Source organism: Anomalospiza imberbis, chromosome 15 (genome assembly GCF_031753505.1).
Source record: "Anomalospiza imberbis isolate Cuckoo-Finch-1a 21T00152 chromosome 15, ASM3175350v1, whole genome shotgun sequence".
Lineage (NCBI taxonomy): Eukaryota > Metazoa > Chordata > Aves > Passeriformes > Viduidae > Anomalospiza > Anomalospiza imberbis.
Window position 1 is genome coordinate 9804094 of NC_089695.1, and position 23326 is coordinate 9827419.

Sequence of the window (23326 nt, forward strand, 5' to 3'; positions counted from 1 at the left end):
GTTGTTACACAGAATGGACAGGGGAAGGAACTACTGAAAACTTCAGCAGAAACGAAGGGAAATCATGGCACTCTTGAATCACCAGCAATGAAAGAGTTGGGGAGAAAGAACACAAACAACCTTTCTGCTTTTTCACCAATCATTGCTGCTGTCTCATGAGGGAAAGATGGGAGACAGATGAGGACTACTGGAACTCTGAAAGTTAATAAAACACAAAAACTCACAGAAGGAAAAGAAAAGGAGAAAACAGAGGCTGTGAGCCTATGCTGGGGTGAACTGCAGTGAGAGCAGCAGCTTGGGTAGCTCAATCCTGGCCCCAGTACTGCTAATTGCATTAATTGCACAAACTATGTGACTTCAGGGACAGCAGCACACAGCCTCAGCACTACCTGCTGCAGCTATTTCCCTATCTCCCTCTGGACTCTCTGGGATCTGCTGATGGAGAACAGGATACCTGGGAAGGGACAGGGATGAAGTCACAGCACATCCAGGCATGGTACCTACAGCTTTGAGATTTAGTTCACACCAACTAAAGAAAACTCCTTGCAGCAGCAAGCAGCTGTGGGGTAATAAAACAAGCTGGAAGTTCCTGCTTGCCTTCATGTACAGCAGGTCTGGACTAGTTTGATTTATGTGATTTTTCCACTGAGCAGCAGCAGCGATGGATAGAACAGAATGATCTTGGGATAATTTGAGAACAAGTCTTCTGATGCTTCTTCTAAGTCCCTCACTGAGAACATTTTTCTCCCTTCTGTCTTTTTTTTCTGTCTTTTTGCAAGCAAAATGCTGTGGTTTGAGAGGCAGGGCTGACAGGCTGGATACCACAAGCCCTGTTGAGGGGGATGCTGAGGCTGGAAACAGGAGTTTTCTGCCTCCTCCCTGCACAGTCCCAGCTGGCCCTTGGGAGGACCCTCACTCTCCAGTGCCTGTTCCTCACCACATGCTCACACAGCAATAGTAACAAAAATTCAACCAGCTTTGGACTGACTCCTCTGACATTACTCCTCCTGATAGGGAAAGGCAGAAAGCTGGAAAAATGATGCTGAAACTATTATTAAAAAAAAAAAATCACAAATAAAAACAAAACCAGAAAACCTGAGCAGGTAAAAATGTTCCATCTGTAAAAATGTCACAGCCACAACTCAAAAGGTCACCATTACCTTTGGCCCATTCAGACCACTCCATTGTCTGCATCTGTTAGCTGGCACCAGTGTGTACCCTCTGAATGGAAAATAATTGCATAAGTGATGAGCCAAATGATGAAAATCATGGTCCTCAAGGTGGTCTGGAGGAGTGGGGGAGCTGCAGCTGCCTTTGCTAGAGAGGTAGGATTAGAGGAAACCCAAGGGCAACCCAAGGAGCAAAACCATGGCAGGAATTTTAAGGGAAGAAAACAGCTTTCTAAACCATTGGGTAGTTGGTGATGAGGAAGGCAAATGCATTTAATGATGAATGAAATGGATTTAAAAGCCATCATGAAAAAATAATCCCAGCTGCTGAGTCCTGTAAAAGCTCCTCAGAATGTCCCACAGTTGGAGAGGGCTCGTGGTGCCCACCATCACTTGCCACCTGCATCCGTGTCCTCATCCCTGCGCCATCCTGGTGTTCCCTGCAAGCACCACAGTGAAACCTGGGTCATGCTCCTCTGAAACAGGGAAAATCAAAAGAAAGGGCAGAAAGCAGCATTTGGTAGTAGGAGCTCAGCCTGGTTTTATCATTATTTAGGGCAAGAAGCTGCCTTTGAAAACAGAAGATGAAGTTTTGAATCATACCAAAGGAGTGAATTACTGACTCCTGGCACATGATGCTGCAGGAGAGCTCCAGCTCTGAGCCCCAAGGGTGGGAGTGACAGCCTAGCTGTGCCTGTTCCATTCCTTAGGAACAAATGGCACATTTTCAGGTTGGTAAAACAAATAACAGCTCGTGCCAAATGCTGGGAAGAGACAAAGATCCTTAAGACAGTGACAAAAGACTATTTTAATACTTCATCAGTGCAGGGAGGCCAAGTCATGGTTTCCTCATCATCAGATTAAAAAGAAATAGGGATATAGATCCTTCCCCCACAGCAGGGAAAACACAGCTTGTGCAAAGCTCATTGATCCTTCCTGCTCTGCTCCAAGTGTTAGCCTGGCCTCACTGAACCCCCTTCTCTGGCTTTTTCCCCCTCAGACACATCAGTCTGGGGACACCTGAGGTGTGCTGAGACCCAGCAACAGCTACAAGATCCTGCTATGCTACGTATCCAAACTGTTTTATCCAAGGTACCAAGCCAAGGCACCTGGGTGGGATGGGCTTTTCTCTGTCATTTTCAATCAAAGTCCTCAGATGCAGCTGTAGCATCCAGGTCTGTGCAGATCCTGAACTGACATCCGAGCAGGAAAACCCTTGAACATCCCCCTGAATGCCAGGGGTCTGTCCTGCTCTGCAGAGCCCAGCTCGGCACTGGCGTGTGCAGGTGAACAGCACCCTCTGCAGCCACCCCGGCTGCCAGAGCAGGGAAAAGCAGCCTCGGAGAAGCATTTTAATCCATCTTCCTCTGTAAATGGAGACCGTGAATTCTCGTTCAATTAAGATAAACTTGCAATTGTGATACCAGCTTAATGCAAAGCCCATCAGATAGGTTCACTTTAGCAAAGTCAGCTACGGCAATGGATACTTTAAAGATCTGGGCAAACTCTAAAAGGTTTAATTTCTCGCCATAGTGCCTGCTTGGAAACAAAATAATAAAATTATTCCAGCTAACCACAAGCAAATAAAATGTTACTTTGCAGCATGGGGAATATGTTTTCCAAAACAAAGAATAAAATTTGTCCGTGTGCTGTAATTTAGTAGTCAAGCAATTTTATGTGATTTTATAGAGCTGGAAATATCTTCAGCTGCTAAAAAGAGATTCTCCCAGCTAAACCAATAATTTCTCTTCCCCAGTGCCTCAGAAGGGCTGTGAGTGTTTCTTACAGAGACAGATGTATGGAGGAAGGGGTAAAGCAGAGATCTGGAGGAAGGGCAGAGGGGAAACTGCTCCAAAAACACCGTCAGGAGGCATTTCTAGGATGGGTAGTTTATCCCATTACCTTTTGGTGGCACTGTCGGATCGAATATTATCGAACATCAGGTCCAGATCCTTGGGGGTCTGGGGTTCTCAAGGTACCAAAATCTGGCTCTTGGTGCTGTGGGAAGTACATTGCAGCAATTTATTTCTGTTGCTTTCCTAGGTTTTGGAGGAAAAGTGTTGATATATGCAACAAGGTAATCACTCAGCATTGCATCTGTGACAAACACCTGAAGTTTTTGTGTATAAGTTCCTTTTGGTAGTGCTGTGGACACTGATGGTGTCTCTGGAATGACAGCAAGGATGCACAGGAATGAGCCACTGGCAAAATAATGCATTTTGAAGAATAAACATTTCCTTGAGCTTTGTACAGACACCACAAGAGCACAGCTCAGAGCAGATCTGGGCTCTGATCCACAGCCTTCCAGAGTAAAAAGCTCTAGAATCTGCACACAAGGACCCAGCTCCTGCTGTAAAGCCCAGCAGCCTGAGCTGTGTGGAGCCCAGCGTGGGGACGTGGGTGCTGAGACATCCCCGTGTCCCATGGCAACACCAGAAGCAGTGGGAGATGTTGTCATGCAGGGAGGTGACCCTTCACAGCACCCAGGCTGTGAGACCCAGCTGCCTGGACGGGACCGGGACCATGAGTGATCAGCAACTGCTTTTGCCAGAATTTCACTGACCGGGTTTTTTCCTTTGCAGTGCTTGTCACAGCCTCCCTCTGCTAAAGCCCAGCAGAAGGCTTTGCTCCAGAGTATTTGCTTTCCCTGTTTGTCCATGAGATGGGCAATTCCACCACACAAGCCCTCAGTGAGCTCCAGGGCAGATCACACATGTGTCTGAGGGAAAGGAGCCATGAGCAGACATTTGTTCTTGAGACATTCCTCATCTTGAGCAGCTCCTGGAGCCAAAATCCACAAGGACACATCCAGCCCCAGCTGAAGGTGCAGCACTCTTCCCTGTTTTACTGGACTTCAAGGAGCCTCTAGAGGGACCCTCCTGGAGTCCTGTTTATAATGTCAGATAATTGCCGTGCAGAGATTTGCAAAGGGTGAATTTGCAAAGGATTTCTCCAGCAGACCCAAGGCTCTGCTCCCCATTTTCCCATCTTCACTCTGCTGACTTTTCCTACCCAAATCCTTCTCAGCTTGATGCTCTCTTGATTTTCCCTTTCACTACAGTGATGCTGCAAGACCTTCCAGAAAGGATGAACACAAATTCTTCCTGTAGGCTCCACAGTGAATTAATGGGGCTTAAATAGGATGTTGTGAGCAGGGAATCAGCGAGACTGAACACAAACAAAGGATGCTTCTCCATTAACACAAATGAGAAACTGTCTCACTGTGCCCATTCAATCAAAGGAATGCCCACAAAGCAGTGGTGTTTGCTTCTCTCATGTAAATTTTCCTGGAGCTTTCAAGGACTGTGATTGGTATTTGAAACTTTGAAATCTCTGGTTAACTGTGTTGTTTGCAATTCTTCTTCCTGGAGTTATTGATTGCAGAGGTGGAAACACCAAGCAAATAGGGTGTTCACCCTGTAAAGTTAACCTGCTCCTCTTCCACCCCATAACGAGTTTCTACCCCGGCCCAGCTGGGCCTGGCAACCTACACAAAATCCCTTTCCTGCAGAGTAAAAAAGGTGGAAGAATGTTTGGAGGGGTAAACACAGAGGAAACTTTTTCATGGAAGACAATCATAAACACACATACACATACACACACACACACGCACACACCCCTTATGTCATTTAATTTTAGGACCGAATATTTTAATTACTTCCAATTACTGAGATTTTCAAAGTGATTTACAAAAGCCAAGGTCCAGTTTGCCATTTGTTTTTCTAAAGAGTTAGTCATCCAGCACCCACAAGCCGAAAAGGTTTTATTCTAATTTACAGTTGCCAGTGGGGTTTGTGTGAGATACTGTGCTGGTATTCCAGATGTGGTATTTAGCAAATGCATGTCAGCAGAAGGGGTTTGGTCACATGAAGCTGGAGCTCAAACTGAACACATCTCACCTGAAGAGGTTCTGCCTGGTGTATGACTTTACACAAGACCTGGAAAACAAGAATGGGGATTATTTTACCTAAATGTTGATGTCTGCAGTGGGACTGTGTACACCTGACCTTAGGTTTCCACTGGATGATGAGCCACAGCTCACCTCAGATGCCCAAGGGGGCTGCCATGACCAGCTCAGGCAGAGAAATGAGAAGGAAAACATAAAGCTCAAAGGAATAAATCCTGTCCCAAGTGTTGAGAAGATTCCTCCTGGCCACCAGCCCTTTTCCCAAGACCTTCTCATTCTCATTTACTGTTAGGTTGCAACAGGCTGCCCAGAGAAGGTGTGGATGTCCCATTCTTGAGAGTGTTCAAGGCCAGTTTGGATGCAGCCCTGGGCAAACTGATCTAGTGGAAGGTGTCCTGCCCATGGCAGGAAGGTGGAATGAGAGAATCTTGAATGTCCCCACACCATTCTGTGCTTCTGTGACATGACCATGGAGTATGGTGGTGCTGAGCGGAGCGCCATGAGCTGTCGATGAAACAGTCAAAACTCGGAAACCTGGTCAAGGCTTTGGGCAAAGTGCTCCACTCAGGCTCATTAGCAGTCCAACCACATGTTGCCTGCCCAGCTGCCCCTGCCCGGGAAACTTCCTGCTCTTTCCAGGTCTTATCAATAGCTGCTGTGTGGAAAATGAATGCAGGCAATGGGAGCATGAGACACAGCTGGCTATCTCCTCCTGCCAGGACAGAGAAAACACCTTTGCTGCCATACTGTAGCTGGCTTTTACAGCATTGCTCTGCTCTCAGCTTCAAGCATGTCCTGCTGAGCTGGCTCATCTCAGCCAAAACCTCCTGAGCTTGTGGGGCAGTCAGCCTTGCCTGGGTGGGAGCGTGGCTGCAGCTCACCCAGCTCCAGATACTGCTGCTTCTCCTGCTCTCCAGAAATTGTGGCAGAGCTCGGTGCAGTGGACAAGGCTGCTCATTGCTCTCATGAAAAGGTGTTGGATGGTGTTTGAGAGCTGCTCATGGAATGTCTGCCCTGACTGCTGGCTGGTGCTCAGCCAGGCTGGGATCTGGGGGGAAATGTTAGATATGTTAGATATGTTAGATATGTTAGATGCCTGGTGCTGGAGGCTGAGGGCAGTTGGTCCCAGGTCTGTGCAGCACCATGGAAATGCATCAGCTGGGTCTTGCCTGTAGGTCTGGAGAGAGATCTTCTCATGGGATAGCAGCTACTTCAGGCATTCGTCAGAAGACTTCCCTAAATAAAAATAAATAGAGAGATGATATGATGATATATGATGATATGATATGAATATGATATTATATGATATGATATGGACGATATAGATACAGATGATGAAAAGACCAGACGATTCCCTTCACTGCCTAGTTCTTCCTGGAATGCTTCTCCTCCAGTAAACCCTACCCAGGTCCTGGGCAAGGAAGGACAGAGAAGAGCTTTTCAGCTGTTCACAGTGGGGCCCCCCATGCCTGTTTCTGGTGTGTTTGTAGCCTCTAATTCATCTGCCATGCACATTCCTGCAGAGCAAGCACTCATGTTTTCCTGCCTACAGAAACAGGCTTGTTTGGTAGCTCCTGGAGGGAAAAACTATTTCTGCTATGTGCCCCCTGACACGTCTTCCCACAGCCTGGATCTGTCTGGTTGCTCTAGTCATGAAGTTGTACTCCTATCACCACTTACAAATTGCTTCAGACTGTTTGTACGTTGCTTTTTTAATTTACTGGGCTCTGCTCGTGTCTCAGCCCCTCAAAGAGACACCAAGCATTAGAATCTGGTACCAGTGACTCTGTCTGCAGAAGTGAGGTTTAATGTCATTTTACTTGTGTCTTGTCCAGCAGCTTAAGCCATTATTTGTTACTAACAGGTTAATATTTTAAAGGAATTTAAAATGAATATTTAAAGGGAATTTGAAATGCATCCTAGCCCAGAAATCATTTACAGATGGATATGAAATTAATAACTCCTTTCTATCTCTAACATACTCTGTCCCTGCTGAGTTGATTCTTTAATTCCCAGAGCAGTTGAGTGTGAATCTACCACAAGTTCCTGAGCCTGTCCCAGTTCCTTCACTGCAATGCTCTCCCAGAGAAAATATACAGCTCCAGGTAAGACAGTGGTAAATTCCTTCATTTTTATTAGTAGTATTATAAACCTGCTGTGGAAACTATGTAAACTGATCAAAAGAGTGGTACTCTAAAAAAATAAAAAGGGGGCTGTGGTTGAGAATGAAGCAGAATCCAGAGTGTTCAGGATGACACAATCTCCCTGTTTCCCCTCTTGGCAGGGGGAAGAGAATTCCTCATCCCTAATCGAAACCACACTTAACTCCCTCTGACCAGCGCTTGTGAGTGGCTACAAGCCAGGCTGGGACTCAGAGCAGCAGAAAGGATGGATCCCTTCCCAGCTTTCCATGTGCCACTGCTGCCTGTTACCAGTAAAAGGACATGTCCTGCCAGCTGGGAGATGGAGGTGTGTGCACAGGTCTCAACAAACAGCTCTGTATTTGACAGCAGCAGCTGGAGACAAGAGCCCCGAGCCTCTGGATGTGGCAGCATGCTGGAAAGTGCTTCTGAGAGCAAAGATGCCCCTGCCAGTGCACAAAAGTAGCTTTGTTTTAGTGGTCCCAGCTCAGTCCAGCTTGGTAAAAATCACAGAATCATAGAATCCTAGAACAGTTTGGGTTGGATGGAAACATTAAAACTCATCCAGTTCCAACCTGCCTGCCAGGCAGGGACACCTTCCACAAGACCAGGCTGCTCAAAGCAGCAGAAGGAGCTGCAGCACAGGTTCACCTGTGCATAACCAGAAAAGTGCCTCAGCCTGGCTGGGAGTGACTCACCTGCTCCCAGTCCATAGCTGGCACTAAGGATAAACTCTCTGAGTGGCAGCCACTAGGCTTCAGGGACAAACACCCCCTCACAAACCACAGAGGAGCAGGGCACCGAGGGGCTGAGCAAACATTGGCTGTCCAGGCTTGCACACAGGTCCCTGCCCACACTGGGATCATCCACAGGTTTGTGGGCACTGCTGGCAGCAGGAGCCTCGAGCATCCTGCACCCCTGGCTGTGTCCACAGGGCCAGCTGCAAGGGCATCTCCCTTCAGCTGCCCCAGCCTCCCTGCCTCCCTCCTCTAGACCAGGAGCTGTTTAGAGTAAACTCTCCATAACAAGTGGTTTCAGCTCCACGTTCAGTGTTGCACAAAGACCATGTCCAGTATTCTCCCTGAGTTAGCAGATGTTCTGAATTTGTCATGGAAATGTGCTAATCCAAGTTAAAGAGAATTCATATGATTAATGAGCTATCTGAATAATTACCTCATTCAGCCAGCTTTTCTTCTGGTTTTGCAGGAAAACGTGCATGAAAAACGCGGACAAAACTCTTTTTCTGTGTTAGTGTACATGTGGAATATTTCTTCTAAATGAAGAAAGCAAATTTAAGAAAACGAATAACTGACAAGTTTCCACAGTGCTTGTGCACACATGTTCTCTCCAACATTTATTTAGGACCACAGTCCCCCTCAAAATTCATTAGAGACCTGGTGCTTGAGGAAAACCTTCCTCATGAAGAATAAGCATTGTTATATGCATTGAAAAATCTAAAGTTTCAGGTGTAGATTATCTGAGCTGATAACCATGCACAAAATATTAAATTTCTATAAGCAATTTCTAGACAAAAGCCCCCTTCAGCCAACTCAGTGATAAGGTTTCCTGTGAATATGTGCATGCACATAAGGGAACATTGTTTTAAGGCCTTTTTGTGGAATATATAATTTAGCAATGGGAATACCAATTTTTTAAGGAAAAAATATTTCTATTTTCAGCCAGTATTTTGGCATTCCGGATTTCTTGCTCATGAGCTACCAACATTTTCTATAGTTACCAGAACATGTAGACAAAATACATTTTAAGAAAATCCAACCTTTCATTTGAGGAAGGCAATGTAGCAAACCTGATGCCTGTCTTGTCAGAAAGCCTCCAAAACTGACCCAAGGAACTGCCACCTACAGAAACCTAGCCTAGACAGAATAAAATTTGCTTTGGGCTGTAGTATAAACCTCAGCCAGATGTATGTGCACAGTGCCAAGGGCCAAGACGTCTTTTTTGGAGCAGCCATGCCCCTGAAGTGCAAGAACACATTTCTGATGGAGTTGGTGAGCACAAGGAGAGTGGATTGAGGATGGTGAGGCAGTCCTGTGCTGAGTGGCCAGGTGCTGGTAAGGTGTAAAACATTAGATTTACTATTTGAAAGTGCCACAGAGGAGGCACAACAGCCAGGTTGGGCTCAAAATCAGGTATTCGTGATTCAAGAGAGGGAGCCCAGCCTTCAACCTCAATCAGAAAGGCATGTTAGGAATCCCCAGAAAAGGGGTTGAGATCAAAATAGAAAATATCTTTATTTTGCTGAGTGGTTCTTTCCTATCACTTGTGGCTCTGGCTGCACAGTTGAAACACTTTAAACAAAAATGATTGAGGAGGGTGAAAAGGAATGTCTTGCATGAAAGCAAAATACACCAGATCTGGAATCTTGACTCTGGGAAAGACAGGACAGGGGGAGAAGCATGTAACCAATGAATAAGAAAATTGTGAATAATACATAGAAGGAATCATTCAGGGGGGCAATTGTTCATGGCTTTCCAAAATACAGAAATTAGGGTTATCTCCTGGAAAGATTATAAAGAAATTTGAGTTATCTTCTGGAAAGATCATACAAAAATTGCAGGTATCTCCTCAAACGATGACACAGTCATTTCAATGAAGGGAACGGAGATATTTTTCGACTGATTAAGGGTGCAATACTCTTTACCTCTGTACTTACATCTTCAGTTCGCGAGCGTACATGACCCTCCCCACATCCCGACCTTTCCCCCCGTTCAGGCTGAGCCCCGTGCCCCGCTGCCTGCCCAGGGAGCGATGCTGCTCCTCCCGCTCCTCGGCGCCCCCGCCCCGGGCTGATGCGCAGCGCTCTCTGCGCCATCCCCGCCGGACGAGCGCCGTCACGCCCGCCTGGACCGCGACCCTCCCCGCCCCGGCCGGGCGGTGTCTCCGCGGCTCCCGCGGCGCCTTTAAGCCGCGGTGCGTGATGTCACAGCGCTTGGAAGCCGCGGGCGCGGAACGCGGAGCGCACGGAGCCCGCACGGCCGCGGGAGCGCTGCCCGCGGGGATCGCCGGCCCGCCGGGAGCCGGCCCGCGGCATGGCGAGCGTCCAGCTGCAGGACTTCGTGGCGGGCTTGGTGGGCGGTGAGTGATGCCGTGAGCGCGGCCGGGGAGGCGGCGAAGGGCGCACGGCGGAGGTGCCGGGGTTAAAACCCTTCGGGGATAAAACCCTCGGGGGATAAAACCCTCCAGGGATAAAACCCTCCCTCCGGGTCACTCGCGGTCTGTGCCTCCGCCCGGCGTCTCCCACGGTTTGCTTTGGTACACAAGTGCGGTTTAATCCCACTTCCACGGGCGGGATGGTTAAAATTCAGGTTTGGAACGTGTGATGCTGCTGTGCGGGGCCGGCTTCCAGAGGTCCCCGCATGCCCCCAGCTCTCGCCGCCTCTCCCGTCCTTGCCCCCGTGGCTGGAAGCGCCGCCGGGCTCGGAGGGGGGTGGCAGCTGTCAGCCCGGGGCTCCCCGTGTCCCCATCCCCGCGAGAGGCACTGCCGGGTCCTCACCCCGCCACAGGGCTAATGGCCACGGCAGGGATTGATCCTGTCTGCCGGGAGTTCCGATGGCAAACACCGGGAAACTGATAACCGAAAGAAAAGGAAGGCAAACGACACGTAGAGGCATCAGTAATGGGACAAGGTTTACAGAACTGAGAGATGCCCACTGGTTTGCCAGCTGAGAGGGTGACCAGCTCTGCTGCCCCCAGGGCTGCAGCAGGACAGAGTCACCAGCCATCAAAGGGCAAACCTCTGCTCAGCTGTCCCTTCAGACTCGACACAGGAGCAGGGTGTGAGGTGGCTCACAGGTGTCCTGCCAAATGAGGTTAATAAGTTAGCAGACTAAGAAACCCAAAACCTCTGCCAAAAGTTTGCATGAACAGCTGATTTTTGGATCTCTGTAGGCTGTGGTTGCTCTCTCTGCCCCACTGCCCTGTGCTGTTGCTGCACACCCCTGGCAATGGGACAGGATGTCCTGGTAGATGAACAGCCACCAGTGCTCTGCAGCAGTGACAGCTGAGAGTTTTCACGCATAGCACTAAACCATCAGTTGTCCGAGGTCTGGGAGAAGGGGGGACATTTTTTTAAACATATTTTTTAAAAAGTCATAATGTGTTGACCAAGTACATGATGCTCTTTTCAGTACTAACCCACTATAAGAGAGAAATTACATGTAGTCCCCAAAGCACCTGTGGGCACTGGTTTGCACACAGATTTGCTGGTGAAGAAGCATCACAATTTACCGACTTTCCACAAACCCTAAAACCTGCCAGTGTTGTTTGCAACAAAGACATAAAACCATATCCTGGCCATGGCACACAGGTGTTCCATTCCCTGGAGAAGAGGGAAACCAAACAGTGCTCTGTGCTGCCACGAGTGCTCCTGGCAGTGAGTGATGTGAGTAGGTGGGTGATAGGTAAGAGAATATGGGCCAATTTCTCCCCAGAGAACCATAAGGAGGAAGGCAGGATGGCACTGGGCAGATCTACACAGAGCAGGATCCCCTGTATATGAATCCTCTCTGACAGGTATCTCTATAAACTGCTCTTAAAACAGCAAAGGATGAGGAATTTGCAGGTCCCATTTAGCAGTCACCTAGGACATCACTCTGAGCCAGGAGAAAGCATTGCCTTGTGCTGAACATGAATCTCACCATTCTGAGGCTAAAAATTTATGTGAGCTTACAGGAGTGCAAAAGGGGTTGGTCCTGGACAAGATATACAAATATGACTTCTCCTTCTCTGGTGCCTTTGAGATGTAAAGCTGAAGGAGTCCAGGAGAGTGTACACAGAAAAGTGTTTAAACTCAGCTTTTGACTGTTGTCAGGGAAGGGGCATCCTGCTGGTCATTGCTCTGGCTGGGCCCTTTACAACTGTTCCTATGGAAATCTCTCCTCTAAACCCACTGCATCCTGTCCTGCCACAAAAGCTTCAGTGTTGTGCATAATACTTTGCTTTCATCTCCAGGAATTGCCAGTGTGGTTGCGGGTCATCCCCTGGACACAGTCAAGGTAAAACCCTTTGAACTGTGTTCACATGTCAACACCCAAACCCCCACCAATCCAGACCTTCTCTCTAGCTGATGCCTTGAAGGACCTTCACTTATCCCAAAGGGCAATTTGGAATGTTTTCACAGACTTTCTTCCTCTCCAATGCTCATTTTGAATGAGAAACTAAAAGAACTGACTGATATGTGTAAGTTCCTCTGTGATGAATTAATGCTGAAAATTAACCTGGCCTTACTCAATGTGTGGTTCACTGAACAGTTCTGCCAATGTTTTATTGAACTTTGCCACAGACTAGTATTCAAAGGGCAATGAGGGAACTGTATTTGCTTTGCTGCAGGCACATTTTTATGTGTTTCCCTAGTGCTGGTAATGCTGAAAGGGCAGAGTTCTGAAATTGTTATCCCAAGGCTGTGACACACAGTGTTTATGATTCCCTCATGATAATTATTCCTCCAACTAAAGGGTTTAGAGAAGTAAGAAGGCATTTTTCAGCATGATGCAGACAAGCCCATACACATACCAGTGCATCCTGACTCAACCAAGCTGACCATCCCTACTGCTGCAGAAACAGGGAGGGGGATCCTGCTCCTTTCTTTTTTTTTTTTTTGGCCCAGGCATTTCTGGGCAGCTTGCATCACTTTAGCTTCTCTGCCCTTGTTGGGGTTGTTCAGCCTGAAGAATAGAAGGCTCCAAAGAAATCTTATTGTGGCCTTCTTGTACTTTGAAGGGGGTCTAAACTAAAGACAGAATTTTTAGCAGGGCCCACTGCGATAGTACAAGTACTACTGGTTTTAAACAGAAAGAGAATAGGTTTAGATTAGATATAAGGAAGTCTTATACAAAAAAGGTGGTAAAACACAGGCAAAGGCTGCCCAGAGAGGTGGGGGGATGCCCATCCCTGGAAACATTCAAGGGCAGGATGGATGGGGCTTCAAGCAACCTGGTCTAGCTGGAGATGTCCCTGCTCACTGCAAGGAGGCTGAAAGAGATGGCCTTAAAAGATCCCTTTCAACTTGAGCTATTCTGCAATTCTGTGACTCTGTGTTCTCTGCTCTGGTTCAAGCCTGGCTCTGGCTCCAGGCAGGACTGCCAGTGGTGGCAAACCCAAAAGCCATTGGTCGTGTTTGCACCTTAAAGACCTTTGGGGGTGATGCCAAGGAGGCAGGGCCCAGCATGGCCCACACCACATCCCTTCCCCAGCCATCACAGCCATCCCCTTGCACACACCAGGCTCTCCTTGGTTCAGGAGATGCCCAGCCAGCCCTATTCTTTCTGAGCTGCTAAAGTCATACCAGCCCCAAGGGCATCCCTGTGCAAAGGTGGGTGCAGACCCCACACGGGAGAAGCCACAAGGCAGCCCCAACCCCCCAGCCATGGGCAGGGCACGGACAGCAAAGGCAGGCTCTGCCCAGCATTGCCAAGGCAATCCCCATCTCAGGCTGGCAGTCATGGCATCATTGCCTGGCTCGAGGGAGTTTGGCTATGAGAATCCTGCTCAGAAACATCGAGTTTGGATGCCAAGAAAGAGCAAGGCCATCCTTCAGTGGTTATAAAGACAACTGACAGGCTGCCCCCTCTGTGCTCTTGGCTTTGGGCAAGGCTTTGCCTTGGGAATACCAAGTAGGCAGACTTGTTACGTTACAAATTCAGGAGCAGGAAAGGGGAAAAGGGAGTTTTTACACAACACTAGGCCAGCAAAGGGGCTGCTCAGCAGCACCTGCAGCCTCCAGGGGATCAGGTGTCTTTCCCCACCTGGGGGAAGAGGCAGGACTGAGTACAAGGCTCTGTATGATAAGTGGTATTTACGCCACACTGCCCATCAAGTCATCTCTTCCCCCTTCAGCCACCTCTTCCCATCAATGCAGCTTCCATCAAACCCCAGCAGCTGGTTTTTGCTACATCCTTGCAAAACTCTCACAGTTGTGCCTTTATTCACTTTTCATCCTACCCATTGCATTCATTTTCCCAGAATTTTCTTCAGCTTCTGGGTGTCACCAAAGAGCCCTATCTAATCAAAACATAACAAAAAGGAGAATTTTCCAGAGCTATATGCATACTGGTAGTAGCTGACTTTGTCACAGATGCCAGCAGGGATTTCAGTGCCAGGTTAGCTGAAGATTAGCTAAGGGACGTGTGTGAGAACCAGATTGTGAGAACACTCTGTTGCCCCCAGTTACTGAAAAAATATACTAACTTGAACCTCTAAATACCTGATTACTGAGTAAAAAGAAAAAAAAAAATAATAAAAACCCCCAAAAAAAAAAAAAAAACAAACAAAAAACAAAACAAAAAAAAAAAAAAAACAAAACAAAACAAAAAAAAACCCCAAAAAAAACCAATCCCATGGAGGCAAAGTGGAAATGTCTGGGCTTGTCCTGGGTCACTCAGGGTGCAGCCACCTTCCCCTGTTTCCCCCAGCCCCGTTATCCCCAGTGTGAGTCACGGTGTGCCCCGTCTGCACCCGTGGCCTGAGCCTGCCCACATTGCACAATGTGTGCTGCCTGAGCCATGGCAGCATCTTCATCGACCAGCTTGCTCTGAGTGCTCAGTAAATATTCTGCTTTGGCTGCCACTTCTCTGTGGCCTCTGGCCAGGCCTGGAGTGGAGCAGGGATGCTCCATTTGTGCAAAGAGCTGCATGGAGCCACCCCAGGGTGAGGGGCAAGCCTGGGCTGAGGGGTGAACACAGACTTTGGTCTCTCCTGCTCCTGCCAGGGTCCCATGGCAGCACTGGCAGCCTCTTGCAGGGCTCTGGGCCAAGTGATTGTACCATCCAACCTGCTGTTTGCCATCTGAAAGCTCTCACCAGTCGTGAACTCTGGCAGACACACATTCCTTTGGGCTTTAAATTCCCAAATACTGTCCTGCTTCACCCTGATGTAAATCAGGGCGGAGTCAGTGGATGGGATTGGACACCATCCCTCCAGCACAGGTCAGCAGTGTCCCTTCAGCCCTCACTGCTTGCAGAAGAGCTGATAAATATAGTCAGAAATGTCCCCATTTCCTAAAAACATTCCTGATGGAGCAAGTGTATCTTTCTATAACAAATGAGCTCTGGCCTCAGCCAACATGAAGCCTGAGGTGCTGTGAAATGAGCAGTGTTTCCATTTCCTTGCGCAACCCTAAGCCCAGAAAATACATCCCTTGTTAGGATCTTTCTAGTGCAACCTTGCGAGCAGCTTGAATGAAAGCTCATCTAAATATATACATATGAGAAGGGGAAATGCTTAATCCTGTAGGCTTTGTTGTGACCTACATGCCATTTCTTACATCTCTTGGAAGGTGTATAACCAATTTGCTCTCCAGTAATAAAATGGTTTTTTTTTTTAATTATATTAAACTGTGTTTTTGAGTGAAGCATGGAGAATTTCCGAGATGGTGCTGAATTATTTTAGCTCCAATTAGTATCTTTGTGTCTTAAAATCCACCTTGGAGCAGAAGGGCCCCAGAAGTCTCCCAGCAGAGCTGACCTCTCCTCTCTTTGCAACACATCCCAGCCTTCCCTGAGAGTCTCCAAATGGAGAAGACCACACCACTCTCCAATCTCCACATAAATCAGACCCTTGCCAATGACAGCACTGCACACCAGCAGCCTGCTGTGCTGAGTCAGGGTGGCTGGTTGGTCCAGACTGGAGAGCAATTTGACAGTCATTGATTCCAGATGTTTAGAGAGCTTCAGGCTGTGAGATCCTGCTTAGCCTTGCTTCTGGCAAAGTTCAAGAGGGTGGATGCACATATATCTTATTTTATTGCTCAGTTCTCTTTACGACTAAGGAAGGACTTGCTCTCAAAGCAAAGTACACATTGTTTACTTAGTATGAGCTTCCATTGGGCTGGAAACATAGGATTTTAACCACATTGTACAAATGTCTTTTGCAGACTCGTTTGCAAGCTGGACAAGGATATGGAAATACACTCAAGTGTGTTCTTACTGTGTACAGAAATGAGTCTGTAAGTACTTTGTACGTTAAATGTGCTGGTAGAAAGTGCAAGTCAATAAATAGATAAATACATAAAGCAATTGTACAAAATGCTGTTGACACCAGCAGTTATATAAAGACCAATAAAGTTTATGCAATTGAGCCTGCTAATCCCTACAGCCTTCTCTTGCTTAACTCTAAGGTTAAGTCACCACTTGGTGACTCCTATAGGGAAAAGGGAGATCCCTGGCATGGAATGATCAGTGTCTCCGCAGGGGTTGCATCCACAGTGACTCTTTTGCCTGATCCTACTGGCAAAGGTCTTCCAGAAGGATTTTGCTGACTTAGGTGAAGCCAGAAGCAACACTGTCTATATGAGGCACTTCCACATGGGTTCCTGTGCTTTCAGCCATATCCCATATTCTGCACAATCTTTATAAACCTTTAGCAGCATGAACCAATTTCCTTTGCTCAGTGTGTGCAAACAGTTGGTTCCAGGAGATATCTGCTACTTGGATTTGCATTTCATCCCTGACTATGGCAGGGGATTGGAACAAGATGACTTTCCAAGTCCTTTCCAACCCAAACCATTGTATGAGTCTGTGATTTCTAACCTGATAGACAAGCTGGGGTTTGCACTGCTCAGTCCTGCTCAGTGTCCTAAGCCCTGCTCCATTTCCTGGGTAGCTGGCCGGCTTCTTCAAGGGCATGTCCTTCCCACTGGCCAGCATCGGCATCTACAGCTCCGTGGTGTTTGGAGTCTTCAGCAACACGCAGCGGCTCCTCAGCCAGTGCCGCCACGGGGACCCGGCCGCCGCACCCTCGCTCACCGACATGACTCTGGCCAGCATCGTGGCTGGGGTCATCTCTGTGGGCATTGGCACTCCCGTGGAACTGGTCAAGATAAGGCTACAGATGCAAACACAGCCGTACACCAAAGGTAGGAAGCAACAGTTTTGTCTTCCTGTCTCTGCCAGTCTTTGGTACATACACAGGGCTTTACAACTTTGGTCAAGGCCAGGCTTTCTGCTGCTTTGTGCTGCTGCAGTTGGGCTAAAAATTCCCCCTTTTACCTGAGGATGGACCCCATCCTGCTCAGCTTAAGGGAAGGGTTCTTATCAATGGCATTTCTAGACAGTTGGGATCTATAAGGAATGTGAGGCAGGTCTGCTCAAGACCAGGAGCTGCAGAAATTGTGAGCCCCTGGGCTGTGGGGTCCCCTGGAGATCTCAGCAGCAGCACCATGGCTGCCAGTAGCAATGCCAGCTCCCCATCTCCCTCTGCACACTCTCAGTCCCATATATATTTGCCCATAAACCTCTGTTATTCCACCCTTCTCTTCAAAAGCAGAAATTTCTTATTTACATTTAAAAAACGACTTATTTCACACGGGGTCCCAGATAGCCCAGGTGTGAGAAGGATGGGTTAGGAGGGGACACCAGCAGGATGGCAGTGGGTGGCTGTTCCTTGTCCACAAGGCAGAAGGAGCTGCTTCAGCTTTAGACAGCAGCTGAATTCCATTGCAGGCTGCCAGCATGGAGCAAACCCCACCAGAGCACATGCACAGCCAAATGAAGACCATGGAGCAGCTTCAAAGCTGAACAGCTTGGATTTCAACATTTCACCTTTCTCACAATTACAGTCATGGTGTTTAACTGTGAAATGCTGGCATTTTTCTGTTGCTTTGATAAAACAATATTATGTCCATTTCTAAAGCCTCCATGAGGCTTAGAAACCTAATGCCTTTTACAAAAACAGCTTGGTCTGCATGGGAAGGGCAGACTCTGAATATGCTAAGGCTTTCAGAGATGTGACTTGGCATAAGTTGAAGTTGAAATCCATGAAAATTTGGTACATTGCCTTAAACTTATTTGGAAGTCTCACTGGGCACATACCTATTGGGAGGTATGCCACGCATCTGAGAAAAAGTCTGTCTGAAGTGTCTACATGTTTTCTGACAATGGACCTAAATACTCTCTCCTAAAACATTTTCCCCATGTTATCTGCTGACCCCAGAAGAAACTGGATGGCAGTGACTTCTAATCAATGGCAGTGGCCTTTGGAGAGGAGTTCTGTGGCAATATATCTATTCCAACAGCTGTACTTTTTTTTTTTTTTTTTTTTTTTTTTTTTTTGTAGCAAACGTTAAACTAAATTCCACAGTTCCTGGATCTCCTGTGTACCGAGGCCCAATTCACTGCTTAAGGACAATCCTACAGAAAGAGGGGATACCAGGAGTATACAGAGGCAACATAGCAATGCTGCTGAGGGATGTTCCCGGGTACTGCGCCTATTTCATCCCATACGCAATGTTCTGTGACTGGATAACTCCTCATGGAAGCATTTCTCCTAATCCCTTCTCTATCTGGGTGGCAGGGGGTGTAGCAGGTAAGCACCTTTACTTCCTCACAGCATTGGCAAAACCAGAACAGGAAGGTTCTCACGGCAGATTAAGAGGGTGACTCAAGAGCCACTGCATTCTCCTGAAGACCAGCAGAGGACATGGGACTGAGCCTTCCTTCCCCAGGGCTGGGTTCCCACAGCTGCACTTTATGACTTGACAAACTTTATAAAAGTCGTGTTATCAGACCTTCCTTGGGATCATTGCCAGTAAAGAGGAGAACAGACAGTGCCTTCATCTCCCTGGATACCTCAGGGCAGCCTGCCAATCACATTGCCAGGGATATGTGGAAGCCAAGATGCCTCCAGAAGAGGACTTCAACCTGTTGGCTGCCCACCAGGAGGGTGTGCACCCACCCACACCTAGCAGAAGCCCAGTTGACTGTTACTGAGCTCCTTCTTTTTTCCATACATACATTTGCCAGTAAAACTGGCATGTATGCCCCACCATGTGAAAGGTCACCCCTACTCCCATTCTCCACTTCTTGGTCATTTCTAAATTGCAAATCCATAAAGGCAAGTCAATCCTTAGCTCAGGTAATGATAACAAAATGCCTTCTCCTCAAATAAAGAGGCCCCTGGTACCTCTGGATAGCTTTTTTAGTGTGCCCCAACACTCACGTAGGTCCAGACAAACTCTTGTCTGTCCAGCTGGGCCATGGATTGCAGTCATGTACTGATCTTTCCAGAGGCAAACCATCCCACTCAGCTGCAGGCTGGTCAATGGAAATAGGCACTTCTGTAGAGGAATGACAGGGTATCTCACTGTGTGGAGCCTAATCCTGGCAGCCTGAGATGCACCTACCCGTGAGCTGTATCCTCAGCTCACACTTTGCTTATCAATGGAATTAGCAGAAGACTCAGTTTTTTCTGAAATCGTCCCAAGAGTCAGCTCAGGCTCTTCCCATGGCATGTCCATGTTCCACCACAAGCACAGCAGAAGATGTATTTGCACTTGGAGAAGCCCCTCTTGGGTTGCCTGCATCTGATCAGCAGCATAACCTCCAAAATCTGAACTCTTCTCCAAAAACAGGGAACTTTCTCCCAGAAATACTGTTTCTGTGCCTGAGCAGGGTGAATGCCCTGAGGAAAATCGCATGAATATTATGTGATAGATGTGAATTTCTGAGTTCACTGACCTGCGGGCAAGGAAGTATAGAGAAGGAATTATTCAAACACTTCTGCATTTTTCCAGGAGCCATTTCCTGGGCAGTATCTACTCCAATGGATGTTGTGAAAAGTCGACTTCAGGCAGACGGAGTTTATTTAAACCAGTACAAAGGGACCCTTGACTGCATGTTACAGAGCTACCAGAATGAGGGCTTAAAAGTAAGTGACATTTGAAGTTAAATCTGGTTATTAGGTATTTAATTGTCAATTGGAAAATACAGTGGCTGTTAACAACCTATCTGCAGTGTTGAGAGACAGCTAAAGCCAGTTAGTGCTAAATTATTATTATGGCAGTAAGTAATTACAGTGTAGATTCCTTCTAAATCAAAATAGTAAGAGTTATAGTACATGTTACAGGATGAAGAAATGAATGACTGGGGGGTCACACACTGCTGATGTAATTAACTTCAAACAACATTTCATGTTAGTGCACTTAATCATGGATATAATTTCACTTAGCATAAATCAGAGGTAGGAAGTCTTACCTCTGTGATTCTTCTGCAAAACGCAGAGGCCAAATGTTTCCCATTGACTTTGGTGGCAATAAACTGATTCCAGTGTGACTGTCCTGGCATTCTGGGTGTGTCTGGTCACCTTGGGCAATGCTTTGGTGGAACTAATGCTGCTTTTGCACTGCTTGTCCTCATTTTGCACCAAGATAGAGCTGAATGTCAGTGTTCTTATACCAGAATTGCTTTAGTTTCGAACATGAAGAAGGGCTGCGTGCCAAACTTATCTTCCTTTTCTGACTTTGTCAGTGTAATAAAAGATATTTGTTCTACCTGCAAATTTTGCCTCAGTTAAATGTGAATGGCAGAGAATAAGGGTTTGCAGCTTTATTTTGCTGCCAAGGCATGGTTGTGGAAGTAACATCTTCTGATATTTAAATAAATCTGAATTTATCATCAGAACAACATGTGATCTCTTGGCTCCAAAGAGTTAATTTTCACATTGTGAGAGAAATGTAACAAGTTACAAACAGGAAAATAACCTGCAAAATCACAAGTCAGTGTGATTTCAGTATTTGCCAACATGCCACTATATTATGCTAGCTGTCACAGGAGCCTCTGGTCTGGCTCAACTTTTGCCACTGAGTGAAGAAAGTCACATTCATGTGAAGCACAAACACCTGGAGTGATGCTGAGACTGTGCTTGGGCAGTCAGATGGGGGACAGGGTGCCCAGGCTGTACGGTACCTGCCTTGCGCATTGCACTTGCTGTGCACTTTCACAGCAGGGTGGCTGAAACTGGAATTTCCATGGGTTTTCCTGTCTCTCTCCATCATCATCCTCATTCTCTGCCCTCCTTGTCCTGCCTGAACTAATGACTAGAAGAGTTTTCTGGTAGAGTTCTGTACTTCTTGTAGTTTTTCTGCCGTCACACCTGACACCTGCCCCAAAGCCATCAGTAGGAATGAGTAATTAGTTGATAGCAAGACTGGATTCTGCTCTCATTAGGGAATCTTTTTAAATGTTGGGAGACTCACAACTGACAAATGGCAAACCCATGCCTGGATGTTTTCATTCTGGGACAAAGGAACAGCATTCTCAGTGCTGGAAATAACTGCCTGATGTACACAAAGAAACACAACTATACCCTTGTCTTTCTCCACAGCCAGATGTGTTCACTCAGATAAGAAAAATTTATGCTTCTGGACTTTTCATCCTAAACCTTCCTTATTATTTAACTTGGGTCTCTCATGTTACTTTATGGATAATGCAAAAACATTTAATTTCCTCCAAAAAATTTCTCTTTCCTGACAAAATAAAACATCCCAATAAATCAAATAACATCCTAAATGTCCCAATACCGCAATTTCACATTGTAAGCTTTATCTAAACTATGTGAACATATTTTGATTCTGTCTCAAACAAGTCAGCACTGTGCTTAGGATTTATTGGACACAAGATATGATGGTGTTTAGTAGAGTTCAATAATTTCAGGGGGGAAATTGGTTATATGCTTAAATCTAAGGGCTTCTGATCTCGGGGCCAAGATTTTTCATGGTTTTTTACAGTAGCTGTGGGAACTTTGCTGTTATAAAGCAAAATGTGTTCCCTTTCACATCTATTCTGAACTTGTGGTGTTTAGATTAGTGACTTGTGATGATGAGCCTTGGTGGTTAATGGAGTGATTTTGTGAGAAGTAGGCCAGCAGAGATCCCCCCTGGAACCATGATATTGTGAGCAGACTGGCCCCAAAGTGAGCAGTTTGTGCACATCCTCGCACACACCAGGATGTGGTGTTTGTAGTGAGGAGCACAATGATGCCAAACCAGTGACTTCTGACACCGTGCTCCCCTTCCCCAGTGCAGACCTCAGCCAAGACCAGCAGTGGGAGCGTATCTTCCAAGCAAACCCAAAAGATTTGGTCCTTCAGAATTCCACAGCTTCAGTGTTTTCTTCCTCTTCTTAAAATAGTCCATATATTCCTATGCTCTAACCTTGCTCCATTCCCAACAGGTCTTTTGTAGGGGCCTCCTGGTCAATACAATGAGAGGATTCCCATCGAGTGCAGCCATGTTTCTTGGCTATGAACTTTCTCTCAAAGCAATGAAAAGATGCCAAACTGAGACCAATCTCTAACTTCCAGGTCAGCACAAAAAGACCCCCTAGCTTTATTAAAATTACAGAATTAATCTTTGAATCAAACAGAGTTGTAATTGTATAGGTCCTCTGAAAGTCGTACAAGTTACACGGGTACCTACACCTGAATAGCCAAACACAATTTGGGTCTGTGGGATTCAGAGCAGACTGCAAATGTGCCAATGGGTTTTAGTTTCAGTCCACATCTCCTGGAGCTTCACTGTAATCTGTTCTGATTGTTGTGATTTTTTTAATTAATATCAATCAGAAATAAAAATTTGAAAGGAGATTATTCTCTAATATTTGATAAGCTTTGAAATATCATTTTTACTATAGTCCCTGCACAGTATTCTTTCCTCACTTTTTCCCAAAGATATGAAATTAAGCTCTTTCAAAGTGCATTGACTATCAAGTCACTGTTTCACTCTTTTCCTCATTAACTTGGAGTTGCATAAAGAAGCAGCATTAAAAAAGAATTAATTAAACTTTTTTAGTAGCTAGATACTCAAGATTTTTCTTGGCCATCTTTGCAGTTTTCTGCAGTACTTCATAAATCTCTTTCTTTATTGTTTCAGAAGTGTTGCCAAGAAGACCAGAAAGTCTCCTACCTCCTGAGCCAGATCAGCAGTGTGATGTTGGTGAATGCTCAGCTGTTCTGACTGAAGACTCTCATCCTGCACCTACAGCAACTGCTGTGGACATGTGGTCCATGGAGGACTCCGAAAATCACACCAGCTCAATCAAACCCAAAGACTATTTTATTATCAAATCTTTCACTGTTGACTAAGAGCACCTTAGTAATTCTGGTGGTGGTGGTGGTGGTGGTGGTGGTGGGCTTCTTCACCAATGACATTTTTTGTATTGAACCAGGAAGAGAACTTAGTTCCCTTTCCCAAGGGATGTACCCAAGCCCAGCATGGCGTTATAACACTCAAGGAAAGGAGGAAATGCAGTGGGTACACAGGTGCTTTTTCTGGATTCCCACCAAATCCTAGCTTGCTTTCATCTTCAAAGAAGTGAGTG

At 46.6% G+C, this 23326-nt stretch overlaps 1 protein-coding gene across 1 annotated transcript; it reads left to right on the forward strand.

The window, feature by feature from the left end:
- Positions 1-10155: 10155 nt before the first annotated feature.
- On the forward strand, positions 10156-23084 carry SLC25A48 (solute carrier family 25 member 48). Its single transcript, XM_068205778.1, is given in 8 exon segments — positions 10156-10258; positions 10261-10313; positions 16108-16179; positions 16836-17088; positions 18288-18536; positions 19744-19877; positions 22181-22310; positions 22882-23084. Coding segments are annotated over 7 exon segments (987 nt in total). The 3' UTR covers positions 22304-22310; positions 22882-23084.
- The last annotated feature ends 242 nt before the right edge of the window (positions 23085-23326 follow it).